We start from the raw sequence: 23,818 nt of genomic DNA on the forward strand, positions 1-23,818 counted from the left end.
GGTAACAGCTGCTACATGGAGTCAAAGTATAAAGTATGCAATGTTATTTTTACTTAAATAAAGTAGAAATACATAAAAAATGTACTTAAGTACAGTAACAAAGTACAAATACTTAGTTACTTTCCACCACCTGCTAATAACTGAATAAAATGTGGTCTGTAGCTTTGGTTCCAGCCTCAGTCGGTGCAGACATTAGTGGATCATTAGCAGCAGCTGAGCCCGATATTAATCTGAACCCAGCTGAACCCAAACAGATAAAAACATATTAAGTGAATATATTTTCAACTAAAAGGCCTGAAGAGCATTAGGAGAAGTTGGTAACGAGACCTAATTTGTACCTTTGTGCATATAATTATCTGTAATAGCAGCTCATATAAACATTCTGTCCATCATGTCGTCCACACATCATGTCGGGCACGTCGCCCTTTCAGCCCCCCGGGTAAACAGAACCAATTCACAGGTGTGAAGAAAGCAATTTTTACCCCGTGCACGGAACAATATCCTCTGTGACATGTTCACCGGCATGTGTAAACTGCTGCGGCTCGTTCATACAGAGGCTTCACACCACCTCATCCAGAGCGTCTGACTCAGTGCCGACGGCGACGGGCTGGCAGCAGCCGATGCACACGTATCTGAGAATCCACAGGTACACGCCGCCGGACAGGGTGACGGTGAGGCCGAGCAGCAAGAAGCTGAAGAGGGGCTGAGGGCTGAGCGGAAGGCTGTGGGGGGAGTGCATGGAGTCATCACCAGAGTCCTGGGCTATAAAGACGGAGAGAAAAAACAGTTTTTATTCTGTTTCTACTGAAGTTTCCCCCAAACCTGACCAAGCAGCTCTGTTGTCTCGACCTAAGCAGGATTTTAGATACTTCAACTTAACCATCCATCATCCATTAACCCTCTTCATCCTGCAGTGCAGGGTCATGGGGGGCTGGAGCCTATCCCAGCTAACTTCAGGTGAGGCGGGGCACACCCTGGACAGGTCACCAGTCCATCGCAGGGCAGCACACAGACAGACAACCACTCACACTCACACCTACGGGCAATTCAGAGTCACCACTTAACCTAGCACGTCTTTAGACTGTGGGAGAACCCACGCAGGCACAGGGAGAATGTGAGAACTCCACCCCACTCAGAATGGAACCTTCCAAGAAAACACCACAGAGCCGCCCCAACTTAACCAACCGCTGTTAATACCTGAGCCAACCAGGCAGGCAGGCTGGGGTAAACCTAACCAAGACGTTCTGGTGCCTAGTTATCAACGGTTTTGGTTCCTAATCCTATCCAGGTATTGATAGTACCTAAAAGTAATGAAGTAGTGTTGGTACCCAAACCTAACCTGGAGCTTCTGGTACCTCACTAAGGAGCTATGGGACTTTAAAGTAGTTCCTGAACCTGACCCGGCTTCTCTCCACAGCCTCCTCTTGCCTCCTCCTTATATATATTTTTATTTTGATCACAGCACTATGGTGAGAGAGAAGCAGTGGTTTGGGTCATCTGTATGTTCCACACATAGCGAGTTGATTAAAGTCTTTGTATCTTGAATCTTCAATGAGAGTATGTGAAGAGTGCACACACAGTTCACAGAGAATGGAAGGAAGCAGCTGGTCAAGTGGGCTCATGGTTTCGCCCCAGGGACTCTCATAGGGTCATCGAGCCATGATGGGAGCGGGATCTGAAGCACCGAGAGAGCTCTCAGAGCGAGGCACTGCAGCGGCATCAGGTCAGTTCGTTATTATGTGGAGCTGGTCGATGACAGGACTCACACCATCTTCACTGCACATCATTTAACACCAGGGAAAAAGTGTGCGTGGACATGATCGATTGTGAAACCCCACCAATCAGCAGGCTGAGTGGTTCTGAGCCACTGATGTGCTGTGAGAGTTAAGTGTTAACTGGACATGTAGGCGATAATATAAAGTTATTAGCCGGCTCCTCTCAAACCACGCTCTGCATGTACATCAGTGTGAGACAGGAGCTCTGATTGCACGCTGAGGACAGAACTGATCAGCAGGACTGTTAGTCAGACTGCCTGATGAGCGAACACATGCACAGCACAGCACTCACTCACCTCTGCCACGGTGTAAAATCAACAGCAGACGGATGAGGACGCCAGCAGCAGCAGCAGCAGCCGTCCTCATCGTGCACTGTGAACACAACAAAAAGACACATTATTACTGGAGCTTCAATCAGAATGAAGGAGGACAGCAAACAGAGGAGGAGCAGCGTGGAATAAAGGGAGGAAACATGTACAAAACATGACAAAACAACTTGAAAAACACACAGTCTGTCGAAAAAGTGGGATATAAAACAGACATATGTCAGAAAAGATGAACTTAGAATGAGCAGATGATGGAAAACATCCACATTTGTCTCCACTCACAGAACAAAGTGCTGGTTTTCCTTCCTTCAGTCCTCTAAGCTGCAACAAGTCCTTCACAAAAACACGCACCAATGATCCATCCCTGCTCAGAAACAGAAGGAAAACAGAGCCGCCGCGAGGCGTCTCCTGCTGCATCTGCTCAGGCAGCGGCTGTCTCTCTGGTTGGACGATATAATCCAGCGAGGTGACAGCGCTGATGTCGCCTTTTTTCCCTCTTTTTGGTTTGCAGCAGGAGGTTATATGAATCAGTGGCAAAGAGAGAGCCAGAGCCAGAGAGAGAACGAGAGGGGAGATAAATACAGATCCCAAAATAGCAGCAACTGAGGCAATTAGAGTGGAAAAAAAAGCTTTAACAGGTTCCCTGCAGCAGCAGGACCGAAGAGGAAAAGCAGGGGAGAGGAGGAGGAGGCACAATGCTGATGAAGATGCTAAAAAAAAAAACAGAAAAGAAATATGAATATTCCACATTTCCAAAGGCAGAAGTCACAGCACATAAACACTTCACACAGCTTGGAGCTCCCTCTAGTGGCGCCTGTGGAGACACACAATACATTATTCACATTAAACTGTGACAAGAACTCCTTATTAACATTTATACATCTACCTTGTTGTCTAAAAAAAAGGTTGTCAATGGGTCGACTTCACCTCTCAGAGAACTCATGTATGTATATGTATTCCCTTTCAGAACACCGCGGAACGTTCCTGTGTCTGCAGAGTGAGGGAGACGTGCGTCCACTACCTGGTGGGAACAGCCACAGCAGAACAAAACACACATGCTTGTAAAACATTTCAAGCTTTTTAGCTATAAAGCAGCAGAAAAATGAGCCTGTGAGCCGTCTGGTTGTTTCTTTAATATCATAAATCTGTAGTCATATTTTCTGAGAAGCTTTTACAGGAAACTGAGTGCAGAAATATATTACACTGATAAGCATGATGAGAACTAGCTAATAGCTTATAAAACCATGAACCATTCACTCACTCCCTACTGCCCCCATGGGGAGTTCAATGTAGGGCTCCATATAGTGACCTCATTGTGAAAGCATTTTCGGACATTTCGGACTCTACCTCCGTCATTTTCTGTCGCCAGTAATGACATCATTGCTGTCGCAAATTAAACGAGCCGATCTCTGCCGGCTAAACAAACTACGATGTTAGCAGTTATAATTTGTGTCGTTATAGCCCAACGCAATGCATGATGGTACATATCGCTAATCGTAGTGACCATCGGATGGACACTACTTTTTTAAGATGCATTGTGGGATACATTGAGGGCCCTATATGGGGTCTATAATTTCTCACTAAGAATTCGGACTACGCACTACAAAATGGCGATTTTTTGAGTGATTAGGGAGTGAACACAGCCTGTGTGTCCCATCCACTAACATGGAGGAGTCAGGGTTGATGGTCTACACCTCAGCCAGCCACCAGGGGTTGCTTCAGAGGTTTTGGGGCCCACATTTGGAGAGCCGTCTTTATACAGTGTATGATGTTAGCTAGCACATTGACAAAGTTAGTTAGCATTAGCTCACTGTTGTGTCTGTATTCATGCTAGTAGAGATATAAACAAAGTAACGATATAAAAAAATAAACTGAACAAAGGAGCCTGAAAATACAGCTGTGCCCATTTCCTGTAAAAACCAGGCTTCATCGTTCATTCAGAACACAGAACTATTCTAAACAAACTATGAATAATTAGGTTTGATGGATTTTCTTTTTTGAAAAATCCCTGAAAACAAAATGGTGTAGGGTGATTTACAGTCTCTGCCCTCCTTCTGGTCCCCCCAAGCGTTCAGTCGTGGTCTCCATGTCTGGGTTTGAACGAGGAGCATCCCGAACACCCTCCGAGTCCCTTCTCCTTCATGTTGTAGTCGAAGCGAGGCAGAACGAGAACGCCGCCTTCCGGTTCGCTTCTCGCAGCGCTGGCAGCGTCGCTGGATGCTCGCTCCTCCTCCACAGACATGATGTTTTTCACCAGGCATGTCATGGCGGCGTCGACGTTGGTGTTGTCCTGGAAAAAAACACATTACTTCATGAGTCTGTAACATGCACCTTCAAAAATAGATCCATTAAATAAGCTGATAATCAGGCGAATGGAGCAGATTTAAAGAGCTTCGTATGATTTTCAGACCGAAAACAAAGATGCGACAGGAGGAAAACGACGTCTTGCCTTGGCAGAAGTTTCGTACCAGCCGACGAATCCATACTCGTTGGAGAAGTTTTCCAGTTTGGGGAGTTTGGGGCACAAACCGTGACGGCGTTGGTCACACTTGTTGGCCAATAGAACAGCTGGAACAGGTCTCCCGTTGCCAAGGGCGACCTAATAAAACAATGAGATAAGATGAAGGTGAAAACGGAATTTAGCAGCCTATTTTGGGGGGAGGACACAGCAGACACGGTTAGCATCTAGCTAACAGACGTGTACTCTCTGATGATGACGTTTAAGTCCTTGCAAAGATTCAGCAACAACTTTTCTTCTGTTGCCTCCAAGTGGCTAAAAACAGCACTGCAGGTGAAGCTAAACATGAAACATCCATCTCATATTTAACCTTTGAGTCCAGGTCCCCTTTCCACTTGAGGACGGCTTGAAACGTGGACAGACGGGTCATGTCAAAGACCACCAGCGCCCCCACAGCCTCCCTGTAGTACACCCGGGTCATGTTGCCATAACGTTCCTGTCCTAAAAACAAACAGAAACAACAGACGCCAGTGAGGTTTTTTTTCAAAAAAGTCATGTGTCCTTGTTTTCAGGTTGAAACAGCAGACATGAAAACGAGCTAAACTTCATTAAAGAGGAGCTGAAAATAGAGACAAAGACGCCTCCTTTCATCAAAGCTGCTCCACAAAACCCATCCATCTGTTCACGTAACCATGTCAGAAGGATTCACTCTGTATCGTAACAACGATTTCTTCTTTCTGACGTTCAGAGTTTGGTCAGAACAGAACATTTTTAATTTTTTTTAAAGGACACGAAGCTACATTTGAACAGGAAGTGTGACTGCTGACGTTCAAAGTACAATCTAAAAATCATCAGATGCAGAAAACAAATCTAATTTAGTTAAACAGTGCACGCAGAAAAATACATTTGTGGTACGCAGGAATGTGTGTGTGTGTGTGTGAGACTGAATATGTGAATAAGTCTCTATCCTGGTAACTTCCTCCACATGATCTTAATATAGTGGTGAATCAGCAAGTGACTAACTTGATACACACACACAGAGCAGGACAAGCAGCTGATACAAACATAAATTAGCCTTACACTGAACACACACACACACACACACACCGTTATCCTCGTCTTTACCCACACGTTACCTTCGTAGCATCGCAAAAAAGCTCGAACACAGGAGTGAAGGCTAATTCATCATCAGATGTTTCCCCTTGTTCCTACCGGTTACATGAGCAATGCTAAGCTAATCATAGCGGTTTCTGTCTTCTTGTTAAGTTCTCAGAAACTACAACAGAGGAACTAAAACACACACTTGACGTTTGTCGTTGTAAAACTCTCCCATGACCCTGTGCTGATGGCTGTGAGGAGGCCGCACGATGATCTAATCACCTCTGGCACACTGACGGTAGCTCTGAGGGACTCTAAAGTCCACGGCCTCGGCTGCACTCCTTCATGTAAACGAGGGCTGTTATCAGCCATTATGTGTGAATCAACACACTGTGTGTGTGAGAAACAGCTGTGAGACAAGAAAAAAAAATCTAATTACATGCAATTATACAGACGTGCTGGTTTGTAAGCTGCCTGAACAGAGCTCCTCTTTTTATGTACAGCTGCAGAAATGGAGGTTAACCACATTTATTTTTTTAGACGGTCACTCCTCACACTGTGCTCTGTCATTGTTGGATGTGTCAGCAAGAAGCAGCCGGCAAGTGTGAAAACTGCTCAGAGATCTCTGAGTTTCATTGTCACACACTGAATGGTGATTATAATGAAGGACAGCACTTCATTTTCAGTCTGTAGACAGAGACTTTTTCAGATGATTAAAGTGAAGCTGGTGGGAGTCCTATAGAAGAGGGCTCTGACCATCATGGGTTTAAAGTGGTGTTCCTTACTTTGCGATCTATAATGGGCTTAATGCAGAAGTGTGTTGATACGAAGTTATTGGTGAGTGACAGGAAGTGATGACACATGAATGGTTTGCAGAACCTAACATGTGTAGTGACCATTTAGCACCATTTTTTCGGTCATACGAGTTCAGCGTGCGTCAAGAAAATGGCGGAGAAGCTTGTTGTCCTGCAGCTAACCAGGCAGGCTCGATGCCTACACTTACTGTAAATGAATTTATCATCATGAGGTGGAGTTTAATCTTAAAAAGAAAAGGAAGACCAACACATAATTAGCTCTCATTTGTAATTTTCTTAAGTTAGGTCGATCTAACTACGATGACTTGAAGCCGGTCTCACCACAAACAGTATGTGTCTTACAGGATTATAAACAGAGGTGGATGAAGTACTGAAGCTTGGTACTTAAGTAAAAGTACAATTACCCAGCAAAATATATACTCAAGTAAAAGTAGAAGTGCTACAGCAACAATCCTAGTAAAAGTCCTAACTTACTTAAGTACTTATGCACCGAATATTTATTATCATTATAGAAAAACAGCTGGCAGTGTGACACCACCTCCATGCAGAGTCTGACCTCACATCAGTCCAGCACTGTGTTCATCACATGGTAAAAGTATAAATTATGCACTGTTATTTTTACTTAAGTAAAGTAGAAATACATAAAAACTGCTTAAGTACAGTAACGAAGTACAAATACTTAGTTACTTTCCACCACTGATTATAAGCATATAATGACATAATCTACATTATAAGGTAGAGAAATGCTGTAACACATAATGAATGCTGTGAATAAAATGTCACTTGTTGCATCCACCACCGCCTGGTGTCATCAGGCTGTTTATTACACCAGAGTAAACAGAAGCTGGAGTCACAGTTCTGTATCATTGACTGTCTAATGTGCTGTTGAGCTGTGTAAACACGCCCTGGCTCTCTGGCTCCAGGCACACACACTTTTTACGCACCGGCTATGTCCCACAGCTGCAGCCGCACCACCGTCTTGTGATCCCAGTTGAGCACTTTGAGGGCGAAGTCCACCCCGATGGTGGCCCGGTAGTGCTGGGAGAACACCTGGTGGACGTAGCGCTTTATGATGGACGTCTTTCCCACTCCCAGGTCACCGATAACCAGAACTTTGAGCAGGCGCTCCTGCTGCATATCTGCTGCTGCTGCTGCACCGGGCGCGTCACAGTGATGGCACGGTGATGTCTCCAAACAGGCGGCGGATGGTTCCGCATGAAAAAAAAAAAAACAGGTCGTAAAACGCAGAGATGTGCGCGTGGAGGCTGACAGGATGCTGGAAGTCCGTCAATGAAACAAGTTTTAAAGCTTCTAAAAACTCCTGGATTGAAAGTAATCAGATTACAGACATGTTCCAGCTGTGCGCGCGGAGTTTGTCAAAATACGCTGAGGAAAAATAAAAGATGAAGAGCAGAGCTGTTGTTCTGTGTCCAGCCTCGGGCTGTGTGCGCCTGTCCTCCTCCTCCTGATGGGTTTGGTCCGCTGCCATGTCCTCAGAGAGGAGCGCGGTGCCTGTCAGCAGATAGTGCTGCTGTCTGTGCGCGGTGACCACGCCCCCAAGCCTTATCTGTGTGTGTGTGTGTGTGTGTGTGTGTGTGTGTGTGTGTGTGTGTGTGTGTGTGTGTGTGCTTGATCATAAACTCTGGCTGTGTGTCATGTATTGTTTTAGCACTTATAACAACACCTGTACCTGCTGACCGAGCTGCAAGCCAACCCGGAAGTGCCAAAAACTTGAAGTTCCTCCAATGGCCACTAGTGGCAGCACTGTTCACTAGCTGTTGGCCCACAACTAGCTAGTTAGCATGCTAACGTCAGTACCTAGCTCTGTAATATAAGACATTTTAGGCATGATAGCATAGGTAAAGGGTGACTTTAAGGTTACAGTATGTCCACAGCTAGCTAGCATGCTAACTTCTTCTCTACATATATGACACTTAAGACATTTTAGGCATGATAGCATAGTTTAAAAGTGGCTTTAAGGGTACAGTATGTTCACAGCTAGCTAGTTAGCACGCTAACTTCAGCAGGCTAGATGTCAGTGTGACATCACTTATATTGTTTATATGTTTTCAATGGCATAACATGAGGTCAGCTCACGGCTAGCTAATTAGCATGCTAACTTTTGTACATATCATCAGAAATGTCTGCAAAATAATATTAATAACAATAATTACATCTTTTCTCACATTGTGTTTTTGTGTCCACACACACACACCCATTACGTGCTCTGAATAAACAGATTCATGTCCCCACAACATGAGCAAACACACGGACGCTCTGTTTAGTCTAAAAACTACAGCTCCCAGACTCGCTGCGCATTGAGCAACACTTCCGCGACTGCGCACTGGAACACACACCGTGCAGCGAGGGCGAAGGTTCCCTCTACACAAAAATAAACCTCTCCAAGAGGAAAACCTGCAGCACGGTGATGAAAAGTCTTAATAAAATCAGCGTCCGGTGTGATCTGGTGTTTTTTAGCGTCGCTCCCTGATGTCGTCACTTGTTTTTTAACCACTTTTTGTTCTGTTTTGATGTGTCGTGTTTGATCATTTGTAGGAAGCCTCGTTGGCGTTTATGGTCCGTGTGTTTTTTCTGCGTTCAGAGTCGCAGCTTTTTCTTTTGCGTTGCGCCCTTACGCGCTGCTTTACGGTAGTGGTACTGATGCGGGATGAGTCAGGCTATATGATGCTGCTGCTCCCGCTGCCATTTCATCAGCGGCGAAAGCCCACAAACACTCAGCAGACACAGAAATGAGACGGCGGGATTCCCCTCTGACAGCGAGCCTCCTGCCCGCATAAATACCAGCTTCTGTCGGCGTGAAGACGGAGAACTCCCCGCGGTGTGTTCGCTGGCTCCGTGTTTTTTGTTGCACCTGCTCCGGATGCGTGTTTTTTCCTCCTCTCCGTCGGGCCTGGCACTGAGGAGGTAATCAGCCCTGAGTCCTGCAGGGCCTCCGCACCAGCCTCTGTCATCGACCCCCTCTCCCGGAGGATCTGCCTTTTTTTCTCGTTGCTGCTGCGCCCTGAGCATCGATCCAGCCGGACCTGTCGGTGTCATGAAGCCCACATCAGCCTGGTGCTGAACGGCGGCCTAACGTGGACCCCCCCACCCCCTCCTGCTCCAAGTAAGCTGTTATTTACTATATGTGGGCCTTTATGAGGACTCATCCTGCGTAAACATGGCCCAGAAAATGGCGTTTAAATCATATTTCCAACACAAAAACCACCCTGAGGAGTGTATTTATGACCAGATGGTTCGGCTGGTTGTGTGATGTGTGTGTGTGTGTGTGTGTGTGTGTGTGTCCAGTGTGTGAGCCCACCGGGCGGCTATTCACCGGAGATTCAGCCACTAATGTTTGCATACCGACCGAGCTACGCAACCCGAGCCTACAGGGACGCGCAGGGGGTGATGGGAGGCTGCATGTGTCAGGCTCTCTGCCTGATGGCCTGGTCGGAAATAGCTGGTGTGTGTGTGTGATGATGATGTATGGGAACAATACAGGAAGTGGCAGTGAAGTGGGGGTTTTCTACTGTTCTGCTAGTTTCTAGGTTCAATACAGAAATCAAGAATATGGTGATTGATAAGTTCGTGGCCTAAGTTAAAAGGGAGCCATTTAAAAAAAAAAGACTAATAAAATATTTATCTGACAGTCATAAAGGAAACAGATGTCTGTTTTTGTGTAAGTCATGGACCTACACAAAGGCCTGGTCTATACTTCTGCAGCCAATGAGCTCCTCCTCCATCTTAAACAAAGATGAGAGGAAACATTTAAACCTTCTGTGACATCACACCAGGTCCACCTAAAGTCATGGTTCATCCAAATGCAGGCAAAGAGGTCACAGGATTGTGAGTCGGCTACTTAAGTTCCTTGTCATATGGAGCCAGCCCTCAAGTGGCCATTAGAGGAACTGCAGTTCTCAGTCCTCCTGTGTATGACATGCATCAGTCTGCCGATGTTATCCAACGATCACATTTTAGGCCACAAGCGTATCAATGCAGCACTCAGGATCCAGCAGGTGAGCGGAACAGGCCTGCGGTTAGAAAGTCTAATTATTTGGGAGGTCACACATTCAGGTTGGCGAAGCTTTGTCTGGAAAAGGCTAATAATAATAATCCAGAGTGCAGGCTTTTATTAGAACATCAATGGACGCCATCAAGTGACCAGAAAAGCATAAGAGGATTTACTCTATACCTCGTGCTTCTTACTGAATCACACACTCAATGCAATAAAGTGCAGTAAGCCAGTTACACTCTGTGTGTGTGTGTGGGTGTGAGGAGCTGTGACATTTGTGTCTACTTCTGCTACTAATATGACGGTGGAAGTCAACAGGAGGTGTGTGTTCCTGCTGGGGGCCACACAGGCTGCTGATCCAGTCCTCTTCACAGTCCATTCACTGGCATAAACTCTGATGCTCTCTCTCTCTCTCTCTCTCTCTCTCTCTCTCCTTTACACACGTTCTTGCATGTGTGCCTCCAGCACACACACACACACACAGAGCCAGGGAGCTGCGAGTGAAGCAGCCATGGAGGCGATCTGGCTCTATCAGTTCCGGCTGATCGTCATCGGAGACTCCACGGTGGGGAAGTCGTGTCTGATCCGGCGGTTCACGGAGGGCCGCTTCGCGCAGGTGTCCGACCCCACCGTCGGCGTGGACTTCTTCTCCCGGCTGGTGGAGATCGAGCCCGGGAAGCGGATCAAGCTGCAGATCTGGGACACGGCGGGCCAGGAGCGCTTCAGGTGAGGAGAGAGGAATGATTCTCTTCTAACGAGTCTAGGATAAAATAAATAAAAGGTTATTATTCTTTGTATTGTTTATTATAAGTAGGCTATTGAATTTATATAATATATAAATATAATTATGTGTTTATACGCTTCAAAATACGACTTTGATCTAAAATCTGGTGGCATAGATGTAAAATTAAAAATACTTAAAACGTATTATTTTACTTTTTAAAAACATAATTTCACTTAACAACAATCAGCTGTGTTGTGAGCCTCTAGTGGCAGCACATGGAACTGCAGTTTCTGGTGACTTGTTTATGTATTTCCTGTATTTTGAAGGTTATTTTCTTTCTCTGACATACGTTGATGCATACGGAAGAAAGACAGCAGGGTGGCTCGACTGACTGCTCGGCAGAGAAACGTGTGGTTTAACAGGTTAATTGTGGAAACAGAAACTGTCCTCCAGCGTGAACTGTTCCAACATATTCATGAACATTTAGCTGAAAAGCGAGCAGCTGCGTTTTAGAGAAGTGAGAAGTGAAAGGCCTCAGACTCACTGTGAGATCAGAGCCTGTTCGCAACTGAGAGGACAGAGCGTCTGAAACGCAGGGTCTAAATTCAAGTGTTCAGATTAGAAACATGTTAGATTAGACTTCCTGAGTCTGACAGCAGAGCCGGGATGTTTGGAAACTTGTATTACAGCTTTTAATTTGCTCAAGCGGAGCAGTTATTCTGATGAGGTGAAACAACCTGAGGGAGTGTTTACTCTGAGTGTGACAGCACAGGACATCCAGCAGCTAATGAACTGGTATCCATGCACATATAAACCTTCAGATACCTGGATTAGCTCAAAGCCCTGTATGCTAGCTGGGCTAAAGAAACAGAGATACTACATTACCAGATGTATGACATACGTAGCTAGCATCCCTCTGTGGTGAGTTACAGCCCCTTCTTGTTTCATGGTCAGCTGTTGATAACGCTTCATCTATGAGGTCCTAAGGGCGACAGAAGAAGGAGCAGATCTGAGACTTCCTGTAGGAGGAGTTTGGTACAGATTGATACAGCGACTTCCTGTTCTAGCCAAGCTAAGATCAAGATCAAGCTAACGTGGCTAAAGTGTAAGCAAACTGCAGTTCCTCAAATAGCCACTTGATGGTGAGCACAAAGTCATGTTAAAATTTACTTTAGCATCTTTAACAACTTTACAGCACAAACAAATGTTCACGGCCTGGTGCAAAAATGTTGTTTTAGCCTAGCTACAATGCTAACAGCATTCAGAAGCACCTGAAAAACCCAAACATTGGAAGAGGCACTAACAGAGGACAGAACGTAGCCTCTGAGATCGTGCTGTGTGTGTTTCACACACCTCGTCATCCTGACAGAAGGGGACGGGTCTCACCTGTCACCATGATGACTGTCTCCATGGCAACTGCAGCAGCAGCAGCAGCAACATATCCCTTCCTCCGAGTCCGAAGGACAAATTACACCTTTTCCTGCCAGAATGCAAAACACTCAAGGCCATTTTGAAGACGAGTCTCAGAGATTAGTCACTTCCTGGTGTGTCACTCGTCTGTTACACGGCTTCTGTTGATGTAAGGTGGACTATTAGCAGCCATTTTGGGAAGGTAGTGTAGATATTTTTGGGATTTGGTGACACTCTTCTGCACACCCTTCCTCTCTTTCTGTATGTTTTCTCCGCCTGGTAGTCCTCCTCCTCCTCCTCTTCCTCTTTACTCCAGCCTGTAATCTTCCTTCCCCTGGTATTTGTGTTCGCAGCCTCTCGGTGGGAAAAATAGACACATCACGAGGAGGTTTGTGTGCATCAGAGGTGTCACATCTCCTTAAAATCTGACACCACGTCTCCTCCCAGTCAGACCGCTGGGATGAAGCAGTTATGTAAAATCAGACACAAAGATTTTGGCCTCCTCTGTGATGTGATGGTGTGATTATGAAGCGTGTGAACTTCTCAGCTCCTCCACCCGACACCTCCATCACACCCTGTCATCCATCTCTGTTCAGCATCTTCCCCTTTGTTTGTTTGCTAACCACTGTGCAGGTTAGCCCACATTTGTGCCCCTCAACTATTCATTTATTTTTCAAAATAAACGTAAAAAGTACAACAACCAACAACTTCTGGCTCATTAGTTCTGTGACTCATAAACAGAGCTAATGCTAATGCTAATACGTGGCACAGAAGAACCAGAACTAGCAGCATGTAAGCTTAGAGCTAACAGCTGTCACTGTTAGCTTTGGATTAAGCTAAGCTAACAGCCTTTAATGCAAAAATTTAAGTTTTAGCAAAATAACCTTAGCAAACAGCACATGCTGTGTGTAGCTTTATGCTAATGTTAGTAGCTGCTCTGCTTGCTTATGAGATAATTGTCCCCTTTCTTATGAATTTTTTGCTTGTTGCTAATATTTCTGGATGCTACAACAAAGGGTTATGCTAACATTAGCAGCTGCTGTTTGATTTAGTGCTGTTTACAGCCAGCATTTTACTCGGCCTCACTTAATGCTAACGCTAGCTAGCCACAGTCGTCTGACAAAGGTTGAAGTGAGCATTGTTAAATAGGACAGTCTCCATTTTATGTCCTCCGCAGGTCCATCACCAGGGCTTACTACCGTAACTCCGTGGGCGGGCTGCTCCTCTTCGACATCACCAACCGCCGCTCCTTCCAGAATGTCCACGATTGGCTGGAGGAGGCGCGCAGTCACGTCCAGCCGCACAGCATCGTCTTCCTATTGGTGGGCCACAAATGCGACCTGGAGGCGCAGCGACAGGTCTGTGAAGGAGAGAGAGAGAGTCTCTTTTGATTGTTACGCAACGTTCAACTCATCAAAGTGTGCAGCTTTAAAAATATTCTGTTGTCCACATTTAGCTCAGGGCCCCTTTTTTTAATTCTCTGGAGGCAGCTGGCAGACAGAAAACAGAAGTGTCACATTACAGGATGACACTGCAAAAACCGAGCCAGATTAAGATCAAACAAACAGGAAGTGATGTCACATCCTGTCTTAGCTGCTTCACTCTGATTCTGATCTGTTCACTGTCACATCACTTCATGTTGCACCCTAAGGCTCATTTAGACGCCATCGATTGTAATTGTAAAAGCTTAAGAAACAAATGCACTGAAACCTGCCTCATAGTTCCTGGGACAGTTCCTGATACAGTTCCTGGGACAGTTCCCCCCCTGTAGAAATAACTCATCTCCAGTTATTCCATCTTGTAGGTGACCCGCCAGGAAGCAGAGAAGCTGGCCGGAGCGTATGGGATGCGCTACGTGGAGACGTCAGCCCGTGACGCCATCAACGTGGAGCACGCCTTCACCGAGCTGACCAGGGACATCTTTGCCTTGGTGCGGTCCGGCGACATCACCATCCAGGAGGGCTGGGAGGGCGTGAAGAGCGGCTTCGTGCCCAACGTGGTTCACTCGTCAGAGGAGGTGACCAAGAGCGACCGCCGCTGTCTCTGTTGATGGGTCTGCTGAATGATGGGACTGAAGAGTTTGACGAAGGATCCGGGGGGGAAGAGGGGCTGACGGACTGAGGTGTCAGCCGCTCAGACTGCTGGTACCCCTCTGTTCTTCAGACTTCATTCACTGAAAGGACCTGTGGGAGGTGGAGAAGAACACCTTGAATGTGGGCGGACGGTTGAAATTGTTGGGCCTGATTTTTGTTTGAACTTTGAGGGCTCCCTGATCAGATCCATGCAGTTTCCTTTCCTGAAAGGCCTTAGAAAGAGGATCCATTTTGATTCTTCCTCCCGCCGCTCCATCCTCTTCTCCCACTAACCTTCCTCTTAATATGCAATTACATCCTCACGTAGAAATCCGTCACTTTTACGTTGGCGTAGGTTCCTTTTGTGCCAACGTCTCGCTCCACATTCCACCGTCAGACCTCCAACGCAGGAGCCAATTTAGTCCTCCACCAATGACCAAACGGTCAGTCTGCTAAACACCACCCTGTAACAAAACCCCACCCAACAGGCTCCCGAAGCAGGAAGAGACGATGTGTACAGCAGGTGGAGCGTTGGACCTTTAACAGACCTGGACCACGCAGAGGGAAACTCGACTCCAAAAAAGAACCACGTTACCCACAATGCACGCATACAACGGACAGAACTGCACCCCAGCTCGAGTGTGGACCACAACAGTTAATTCTGTTCAGAAAGTGATTTATGTGTCTTTTGTTTTAACATGTACACACTTCAAACTGTTTTCTGTTAATCTCCACACTACAGTAAGCAGACCGACGGGCTGAAATTGGATTAAAATTAGCACGAGAGGGTGGAATTTCCAGATTATATTCATATACTGTTTGACATTAAATTATATTGTTCATATGTAACCTAGATTTACAAGAAAAGTTCATGTTTTAATCCCTCTATCTCAGTTTTTGCTTTCCTATGTTACATGGCTAGCTTGGCTCAAGAACACTGCTCACATCAACACATAAGAAGGTGTTATCCTAAAGCTGCTTCCCACTTTTTTCTCTTTGTGCTAAGCTAAGCTAACAGCTGTGAGTTCAAGGTTTGTGTGAGGTTTCCCTTTGAAGGTACTTCTTGTTTTTTTGTTTCTTAACACACAGCACAGAAAGATCATCAAACAACTAGCTAGCATGATAATGTGCTGTTAGCGCTACACAATTGCAGCTTGTTCGCGGCCTCCAGTCCTAGCCTCAATGCTAAGCTAAAGACAAAACATTAACCAGTCACAAAACCCATTTACTTTGCAGTTTACTTAGTCTTTGCACAGTTTCATGCAGATTCATCAACATTTAAAATCAGCTAATAGGATGAGCTAGTTAGCATGCTAACACTGCTAACAGCTTTCTTCACATTTGGTCGATTCTTTGCCATTTTTCACAACTCACAATCTTACAAATTGTACCTTTAAATGGTGCTAATCACCAATCACTGGGCCAGCTACAAATCAATACTCGATCATCCATGACTGACTCACCTGGATGATTTGTTGTACATTTGAATTCTTTAGTTTCATCCAGCTACGATTCTTTCTTGTGCTGTCTGTGCTTCATGTTCTCACTCTTTGCCTTCTTTTTACGTTGTTCCAAAGAGTTGTGTGTTTTATTTTTCTTTCTAAACGAATGTATCCGTGGGTAAGTTCACGTCGACTTGAGAGAGACGAGAAATGTTTCCAAAACAAAAACGCTCTGATGAGCTCGAGCTGCATAATACTAACACTTTTACAACACTAAGTTGGGTATCGTTAAGCGCTGGTTTTATGTTGCCTCAAAAAAAACTAGCTAGCTTAGCTTAGCATAAAATCAGGCAGCATTTCAAGACCAATCACACAACAAGGCCTGTTGAAGAGGTGGTGTTATCAGGGGTTTGGACTACTTCCTGGCCAAAGGCTCCCTTGTTTTTTATGCTAGGCTAGGATAACCTGCTGCTAGCTTTGGCTTCATGATCACTGTATAGGTTAGCCCTCATTTGTGCCTCTCAGCTAGTAACTTAATTTAACCTTTTACAACATAAACGTAAAAAGTAAATTCACAAACTTCATCAAAAACAACTTCTGGCTCATTAGTTCTGACCCAACGACAGAGCTAATGCTAATATGTGGCACAAAATTTTTGAACTGATGCTAAGCTAGGTTCTAGCATTATAGCTAGCTAGCTAGCTAGGATCAGGTAAACCTGGGAACATTAGCCTAAACATTTGAAAATGTTTAAAGTGCTGTTCTGTTGTTACCTTTACTTTCCTGTATCGGTTGAAGCATGTGTCTGCTGGGGACAGCAGCTCTGTCCTGCCCTCGCTGCCCCCTTCTCCTCACAGGAACCTTGGTACGACAGAAAGAAGAGGTTTCACTTGTGTGTTCACGCCTCTGTGCTGTGGGGGGAACACACCGTGTGTCTGATTCCTGCTGGGTCAACGTGGACAGTTTCTCTTCCTCTGCTCTACTTATCTATCAACAAACTGAAATGTACTAAAAAAATGAAATAAAATCTGACTGGAAAAATGAAGCTTAGTCTCACTGCTGTTTGTTTTTTTAACACATTAATGTGCATAAAGTGGTTCAAAGTGGGCAGAACACACAGCTGCATGTTCACATCTGACTCCCCCTGCTGGTGAGGGAAGGAAGAACCCAAGCATGCCGCTAATCAGTCACAATCCTTGTTTTATCTCCAGTTCTACAAGGCGGCCATGTTGTAGGAGAGGACCTGGACTCTGACAGAGGTGTCTAAGAGGAGGACGTGGTCCAAAATAAAGACCATACTGGACTGTCCCTCTCACCCGCTCCACACTGTGCTGACCAGCTACAGGAGCTCGTTTAGCAACAGACTCCGACTCCCACAATGCACCACTGAGAGACACAGGAAGTCATTCCTGCCTGTCTCAAACTCACTCAGACAGGAAAGGTTTTTATACAATAGTAAATATATTCTTTTTTTTTTAGATACACCTAGAGATTTAAATTCTACCTAGGCATTTAGATAGCTATTACATATTTTAATTTCATCTTTGATTTTTTTTCTTGTCTGTAACGAAAAGAATTTCCCCTCGGGGATAAATAAAGGAATTCTGATTCTGATATAATTGCACAGCCTTCATGTGCAAGACAAGTTTACCGATATATAGTGTTTAGAACTTACTTTTGCTGAAGGGCTTTGTGTTTGTTTTTGACACTTACAGGCCTCCGTACGGCCCGTCTTCATCTGTCCTTATTTGTTTTCACCTGTCAGCAGAAAATAACACACAGAGCAGCAGCTCACGGCCTCGTCTCTTTGCCCAAATGTTCTTCGTTTACTTCATTCATCATTTAATGAGTACAGTGAGACAAATAAATACAGACAGAACGGAGGAAGAGGAGGGAGGGAGGGATGCTGAAGGTCAAAGGACGGAAGAGGAAGAGGAGGAGGAGGAGGAGGAGGAGAGGAGGGAGGCTGAAGGTCAAAGGACGGAAAAGGAGGAAGAGGAGTAGGAGTAGGTCTGAAACAAGACGACAGTCGATCCTTCTGAACTCCGTCTCTTCTGTGGAGACGACGGTCACCTGATGAGCTGGATTCAGCTCAGGTCTGTGTGTGTTTACAACTTAAAGTCCACGTGTTGTTGTTGGCGGCTGAGACATAAACAAAGTGTCAGGAGGAAAACAGACGATGCCCTCACTCAGAATCCCTCAGAAACAAAAACCTCAAACTCAAACCTTTAAAGAACACAAACGTCGCCTCGGCGCCTTTGATTTTGTTCATTTTTACTTGAAAAAATACTTTAAAAAGTAACAAACCAACAGAAAGTGTGAGCTCGGCCACACACACACACACACAGAGGCAGACGTTCCACAGCGCCCTCTGTAGGCCGAGCTCTGGGGTGAACATACACATGACCGGTGGGGGGGCGGGGTTTGTTTATTTATTGACTAAAGAGAGAGAGAGAGTGAGAGTTAGCAGAAGGTGGACGCTGCGTCTGCTCATATTAAGACTTGTCGGCAGATTTCAGGTTTTCTTTGCTCCTCCTCATCACGTCCCAGTTGTAGACTCGCGCCATGTCTGAGGGGAGGAGCCGGTGAAGGAACAACAGCGACACATGCGACCATCATCTCCACCAGGTGGCCCTATTTTTACATCTGTGTCATAGCTGCACAGAGGAAGGATACTGACTTCGGTGGTGGTGAACTGGTCCCGCAGGAAGTCCAGGTCCTCCCCAAGTGTCTCTAGGTTGCGTGATGCCGTGGACAGGTTCTGCTCCAGGAGGGCCTGGGCCTCATCGATGTCGTACTCTAACATGACGTTTGCCTGTCGGGGGATCATTGATAGAGAAGAATCAATATCTTACACATTCACCATCTAAACAAGGTGCAGTAAAACTCCACTCACCCCCAACCATAGACCCACTTTTTCAGTGGGCGACACCGAAGCCTTGCAGTAAACATTTTCAGCCAATAGAAAGTGTGTTTCCATGGGCTCTGTGGTATCCTGAGGGAACAAGTCTCAGTCAAAACGCTTCTCTCATTATATATAGATATCATCACAGACACTGACAGTAACAAAGATTCTAAAAAAAACAGTAAAAAAGCTGCGATCGTCTCAACATGTCAGCCAGGAACTCCACTCTGCAGGGTCCACTGGTTTTACTGTTAGACCCCTTTCACACTGGGGAAATCAATCCGGCTAGAGCGGGATTCAGGCCATATCTGGATATATCTGGATATATAGATTTCAGTCCACCTCTCGGATGTGGATCTAGCCTTACATCTGGTTCAGGCCTGAATGCAGCTAGTGACGCGATACTTCCAGTTCACGGGGACAGTGTCTGGGTCGCGTACAAAAGCCGTATGTAAACAACCGTTGAACTACGACAGCTTTGCCCCGAGTTTATTTTCCACAGGGCTACAAAGGAATAAACTTGTTTTTGAACAAAAAAAACGAAAGAACGAGCGACACGGGCCGAAAAAAAATGGATCGACTTTCTCCAGTGTGAACAGGGTGTAAGTGAGCTAGCATAAAGTGTCACTGTAGACCCAACACTAGGGTTGGGCGATATTGGCAAAGAAATTAATCATGATTAAAAGTGGCATTTAGCCGATAACGATTAATTGATGACTATTGTTTACATGGTTTTTTTCCCCGTTACTATGGCAACAACCAACGTGCCATGCTTCACACCTAATGCATGTCGCGTACTATATACTACAGCTGTAGCCGGCGTTGCGACCTTGTTGCACTTTCTTCGTGCTCCGGCTTATGACAGACGTTGAACCTCTGTTGAGAACATGCTGCTCCGCATCATTTAACTGAACACCAGAGGTGATGGTGAAAGAACGTCGCACAGAAAAATGCGTCATCATGACGAAATCCGCACTTTTCATAACTCAGGAAAAACGTGTGTGTAGTCCTCATACAGATCTCCCACTGCGCACACACGGGTTTTGACGTTACGCTGCTGAACGGCAGAAGCAGCAGATTAGGTGAACATGTTTAGCGGAGGAGGAGCAAGATGTTGCTTCTATTTGGGATTTCTCGGTTTTGCTTGTTCCCCAAAATATCTCTGCTTCAAACTATTACTACTACTATTTCTCTGTTCTCTGGATATGTAACAAGCTCCACAAAGCACAGAGAAGTAATAACCGGATTAATCGTCACAAGCAAAATGTTGTCTGTTAGAGGGTCCAAATGTCGGTTTTGATATATTTTGAGTTAATTGCTCAAAGCTCACCTTCTTCTTCTGCATGTGTTGTAGGATTTCTAGCGTCTGTGTGATTTGTGGGACCTGGTTTTGCAACCTACAAAGAAAAAGAAACCGATTTTAATCAATGCTGCTAAAATCAGAGCTAATCCTGAGAATGAACGCTCTTCTTCTGGCAGCTGTTCCAAATGTAAACTGACCTGGTAAATAAAAAAACAGAACCTGTTACCTGAGCTTCTTCTGAGACAGGTTGACCTCCATGTATTTATATTTCTGGTACTGCTCGTCCAGCCTCCTCAGCACCGTGTCTGCCGTCTCGTTGCCGGGCTGCTTCATATAAGACTCCACATCCTCCTGTAACCAATAAAAACAACATAAAGACATAATTTAAAAGTGATCATCTCATGGAATCCTTAATATCAGGTGTATGTTTCATCATTTTTTATTGATAATACACAGTATTTGACAAATAAAATCCCTTGTAATTGCTTTAAAACTTACTAAAACAACGGATTAGTAAACTGCAATGTGTTTGCTGATCAACTATGATGTTATTATATTGATCATTTAAAACAATCGTTTTGATGTTCATCATAAGTCTACGATGTCTTTGAAGTGAGCAAGCTAATGTGAAGAAAACACGTTAGCTACAGCCATAATAATGTTATTTAAATGACTGATGAGTTATTTTTTTTAATCCTCGTGTTGCTGTCAAGTGTCAACAGTCAGTCATCGCCTCCACATTAACCGGTTAACATGAAAATGAATGGAAGAGAGTTCACGTTGTGATCAATGTCATTAGCAAAGCAGTTCTGAGTTAGCCTAGCTAATATGTGGCTAACTAAAATATCTTAAAGCCTAAAGAGGAACCGAGGCGGACGGACGGTGATGTGATGTCCATAGATGGAAACGAGCAGCCGCCCAACCTGCACACACAGCAGGATTAACTCTGTTAGCTCTCCCGCTAGCTTAGCTGACTAGCTGTTAGCCAACGTGACGCGCCCGCACGCCGGCTACAAAACAAAACAAACGGTTTCACCGGAGTGACTCAGCTGTAGACCCGCGACACGGTGACATATTTCGGGATTTTACGCACCAGAAAGATCGCTTCGGGAATGCCGAGGTGCTTTTTCTTTGTCGCCTGTGCGGCATTGCTGTTGTCCATGGTCGTCGCCATCTTGGAGAGAGGCTACTCCTTCCTTCCTTCCTTCCTGACGGACGAGCATGCGCACAAGCTCTCTGAGGAGGAAGAGAGTGGAGGTTCGGCTGCCTCTGCTGGCCGCAGACTGCAACTGCACCTATTCCCATTAACCACAGCGCTTTCGAGTCAAATTACAATAAGATAAGTATTAAATATTAGTATTTTAAACAAAAAGTACACATAAACAGAAGTTACAAATATGAAATTACAAAATTTAATTTATTTTTAATTTCACAACCTTTACAAAAACAAACAAAAACTTCTGGAAATCTGTGAATAAATTAATCCATCCATTGTACTAAAATTAAAAGACTAAAAGCCTCTTGAAATATCTTGAAAGTCAAAATTGTAATGAGCTCGGCAAAATAAATTTCTTGAGGGACCTCATGAAGGGGTTAATAAAGTATATTCTATTCTAAATTATTCATCATCATCGGATGAGATCTATATCTGTGCACCTACAGCTCAGTCTTAACTATCGTGATTGACATCTGTGATAACCAGAGGTGCCGTGTTCTTCCCTTCATCACACACCCCCGGGCTGAAGAAGGGGAAGATCCTCCCAGAGAATAGACACCTGCTGAAGGTGTATATGTGCGATCTGGCCTCTACATTAAAGAAGGACACGGTGCCTTCCTCATAATCCGTGAACACGCCCACAGTGTGCGGCTTCTCTGTCAGAGACAGGAGGACAGACGGGGAGTCCAGGGCTCGATACTCTCTGCCGTTCCTCAAACGCACCGTCCAGAAGCCGTTCTCTGGCTTGGAGGTGATCATACCCTTCCTGTTGACAGACTCTTTGACCACGCCCAGGTCCCAGAAGGTCTTTTGCCCCACGGTGACCTGATTGATAATCAAACATATCGATGAGAACAGAATGTTTGTGCATGTAATCAGTAGTAGCAGTAACCCACCTGGAAGTAGAACCTCCCAGACAGGAAACCCTTCTTGCCCAGAACGCAGATGACGGGATCGAAGCGTTGGGGGTTGTCAGGAACGATGTGCAGCAGCTCGCCACGGCCCGCCTGCTTCAAATCCACTGACAGGACAATGTTGGGATGGGCGGTATCTGGATCTAAAACCACGTTAACTAAAAACAGTGAAGAACTGGGTGTTAGCCACTTCTGTACTACGACCACCTGGAAGTACCACAGTCTGCTTGGAGTGTGTTCATACCTGCATACTTCTGCATCCTCTTCATCTCTGTCAGAAGAATAAAAACCAGTTCATTCCTGTTTCTGATGTGATATGTGGTGTTCTGTTGAGTCCTACCTGCTTCCTTCTGGATCTCCAGTTCATTCCTCAGGGTCTGGTTCAGTTTGAACAGCGCTCTCCTCACTGTCACTACACAGAGCTCGGGGTGGACACTGATCTCCGTCCACTCTTTGGTGGGTGGAGGTGATGCAAGAGAGGGCAAACTCTACCAGAGAAGACAAAAAAATGGATCTTCATCTTGTGTACGTGAGAGAAAATCCACCACAGATGAGGCTGCTGCTAACCTGGAGAAGGTGAAGGTGGTCCTCCGCGCTCCTCAGCTTCTCCAGCTCAGCGTTCCTTCTTTGTAGCTCAGTGATTTCACGCTGCAGCTCACCGATGAGCTCCTCCGCCCTCTCCTCTGCCGCTTTCTGCTTCTCCTTGATCTCGGTGTTGACTTCAGTTTTTCTGTCCTCCATGGAGCGACTCAGAGACGTGAAGAGACGGTCGCTCTCCATCAGCTCCTTCTCTGCACTCTCCTAGATGATAAAGTGCAGAATATGATGATAATCAGGCTGGACTGGAAAGGAAGAGACAGCCTGTCTCCCTGTACTGCTACATGCATGCATGGAAAGCCTAAGGAGGAGACAGCATGTCTTCCTGATCTGCTACATGCATGCATGGGAAGCCTACGGCAGAGAGTGCATTTTATTATACATATGTGGAAAGCCTAAGGTGGGCAGATCCTTGCAATTCTTTGCATAGTTGGCAAACCTAAGGCAGGAGTACAAACCTTGTTGCACTTTGTGCAGACTAAGGCAGGAATACTCTTCATTCCCACACTTCCTTATGCATATGTGGAAAGCCTAAGGCTGCACGTCCACCTTTCTGCACGTCTTTGTCTATATGTGCCAAGCCTTAGGCGTGACTTACTGTACTGAGCTTCATGCAGCTTTTAATCTCCTCCATTTTCTTCAGTCTCTCCTGGATGATCTGTTCAAAATCTGCCTCGGTCTTCTTCATTTCGATCTAAACAAACAAACACAGGTTATATATACATGCTAGCATCAAGTTTGAGGCTCCACC

The 23,818-nt window shown here is 45.4% G+C and overlaps 4 protein-coding genes across 7 annotated transcripts in view; 1 reads left to right on the top strand and 3 right to left on the bottom strand.

Annotated features, from left to right (window-relative positions):
• Positions 1–2,871: 2,871 nt before the first annotated feature.
• Positions 2,872–22,126, bottom strand: LOC114435565 (ras-related protein Rab-38). Of its 2 annotated transcripts, XM_028405328.1 has the most exons (6): positions 22,116–22,126; positions 7,417–7,937; positions 4,930–5,060; positions 4,551–4,700; positions 4,140–4,391; positions 2,872–3,122 (listed from the first exon to the last, which is right to left on the bottom strand). In XM_028405328.1, exons 2-5 carry the CDS (start codon positions 7,607–7,609, stop codon positions 4,173–4,175), a joined length of 693 nt encoding a protein of 230 aa, XP_028261129.1. In that variant the 5' UTR covers positions 7,610–7,937; positions 22,116–22,126; the 3' UTR covers positions 2,872–3,122; positions 4,140–4,172. The 2 variants fall into 2 exon arrangements, with proteins under 2 accessions (XP_028261129.1, XP_028261128.1); XM_028405327.1 differs by lacking the exon at positions 2,872–3,122 and having other exon boundaries at positions 3,657–4,391.
• rab39bb (RAB39B, member RAS oncogene family b) lies at positions 5,655–17,125 on the top strand. 2 transcript variants are annotated; one of them, XM_028405332.1, is made up of 4 exons: positions 5,655–5,667; positions 10,950–11,210; positions 13,796–13,976; positions 14,423–17,125. In XM_028405332.1, exons 2-4 carry the CDS (start codon positions 10,996–10,998, stop codon positions 14,666–14,668), a joined length of 642 nt encoding a protein of 213 aa, XP_028261133.1. In that variant the 5' UTR covers positions 5,655–5,667; positions 10,950–10,995; the 3' UTR covers positions 14,669–17,125. The 2 variants fall into 2 exon arrangements, with proteins under 2 accessions (XP_028261133.1, XP_028261132.1); XM_028405331.1 differs by lacking the exon at positions 5,655–5,667 and adding an exon at positions 8,831–9,596.
• vbp1 (von Hippel-Lindau binding protein 1) lies at positions 18,387–21,583 on the bottom strand. The gene is made up of 6 exons (XM_028405333.1): positions 21,434–21,583; positions 20,567–20,691; positions 20,368–20,434; positions 19,029–19,127; positions 18,809–18,947; positions 18,387–18,701 (listed from the first exon to the last, which is right to left on the bottom strand). The coding sequence occupies exons 1-6, from the start codon at positions 21,512–21,514 to the stop codon at positions 18,628–18,630; spliced, it is 585 nt and encodes a 194-aa protein (XP_028261134.1). The 5' UTR covers positions 21,515–21,583; the 3' UTR covers positions 18,387–18,627.
• Positions 21,855–23,818, bottom strand: part of LOC114435562 (E3 ubiquitin-protein ligase TRIM39-like) — a 3,472-nt gene continuing 1,508 nt past the window's right edge. The window contains exons 3-8 of one of the 2 annotated variants that reach the window (XM_028405320.1): positions 23,666–23,761; positions 23,038–23,271; positions 22,811–22,958; positions 22,715–22,741; positions 22,453–22,628; positions 21,858–22,381 (exon numbers count right to left, since the gene is read on the bottom strand). In XM_028405320.1, the coding sequence (XP_028261121.1) occupies positions 22,010–22,381; positions 22,453–22,628; positions 22,715–22,741; positions 22,811–22,958; positions 23,038–23,271; positions 23,666–23,761 (1,053 nt within the window). In that variant the 3' untranslated portion in view covers positions 21,858–22,009. Of the gene's footprint in view, positions 22,382–22,452; positions 22,629–22,714; positions 22,742–22,810; positions 22,959–23,037; positions 23,272–23,665; positions 23,762–23,818 lie in introns of both variants that reach the window. The other variant, XM_028405321.1, reaches the window with a different exon arrangement.

The sequence above is a fragment of the Parambassis ranga genome, chromosome 5 (assembly GCF_900634625.1).
Source record: "Parambassis ranga chromosome 5, fParRan2.1, whole genome shotgun sequence".
NCBI lineage: Eukaryota > Metazoa > Chordata > Actinopteri > Ambassidae > Parambassis > Parambassis ranga.

Excerpts from the sequence above, each read along its gene's own strand:
- LOC114435565 (XM_028405328.1), bottom strand. The coding sequence starts at position 7,609 with ATGCAGCAGGAGCGCCTGCTCAAAGTTCTGGTTATCGGTGACCTGGGA. Across the intron at positions 5,061-7,416 it reads GCAGCTGTGGGACATAGCCG|GACAGGAACGTTATGGCAAC; the intron begins GTGCGTAAAAAG and ends GTTTGTTTTTAG. Across the intron at positions 4,701-4,929 it reads AAGGGGACCTGGACTCAAAG|GTCGCCCTTGGCAACGGGAG; the intron begins GTTAAATATGAG and ends TTGTTTTATTAG.
- rab39bb (XM_028405332.1), top strand. The coding sequence starts at position 10,996 with ATGGAGGCGATCTGGCTCTATCAGTTCCGGCTGATCGTCATCGGAGAC. Across the intron at positions 11,211-13,795 it reads GCGGGCCAGGAGCGCTTCAG|GTCCATCACCAGGGCTTACT; the intron begins GTGAGGAGAGAG and ends TGTCCTCCGCAG. Across the intron at positions 13,977-14,422 it reads ACCTGGAGGCGCAGCGACAG|GTGACCCGCCAGGAAGCAGA; the intron begins GTCTGTGAAGGA and ends TCCATCTTGTAG.
- vbp1 (XM_028405333.1), bottom strand. The coding sequence starts at position 21,514 with ATGGCGACGACCATGGACAACAGCAATGCCGCACAGGCGACAAAGAAA. Across the intron at positions 19,128-20,367 it reads AACACATGCAGAAGAAGAAG|GATACCACAGAGCCCATGGA; the intron begins GTGAGCTTTGAG and ends TTGTTCCCTCAG. Across the intron at positions 18,702-18,808 it reads GTTCACCACCACCGAAGTCA|ACATGGCGCGAGTCTACAAC; the intron begins GTATCCTTCCTC and ends TCCTCCCCTCAG.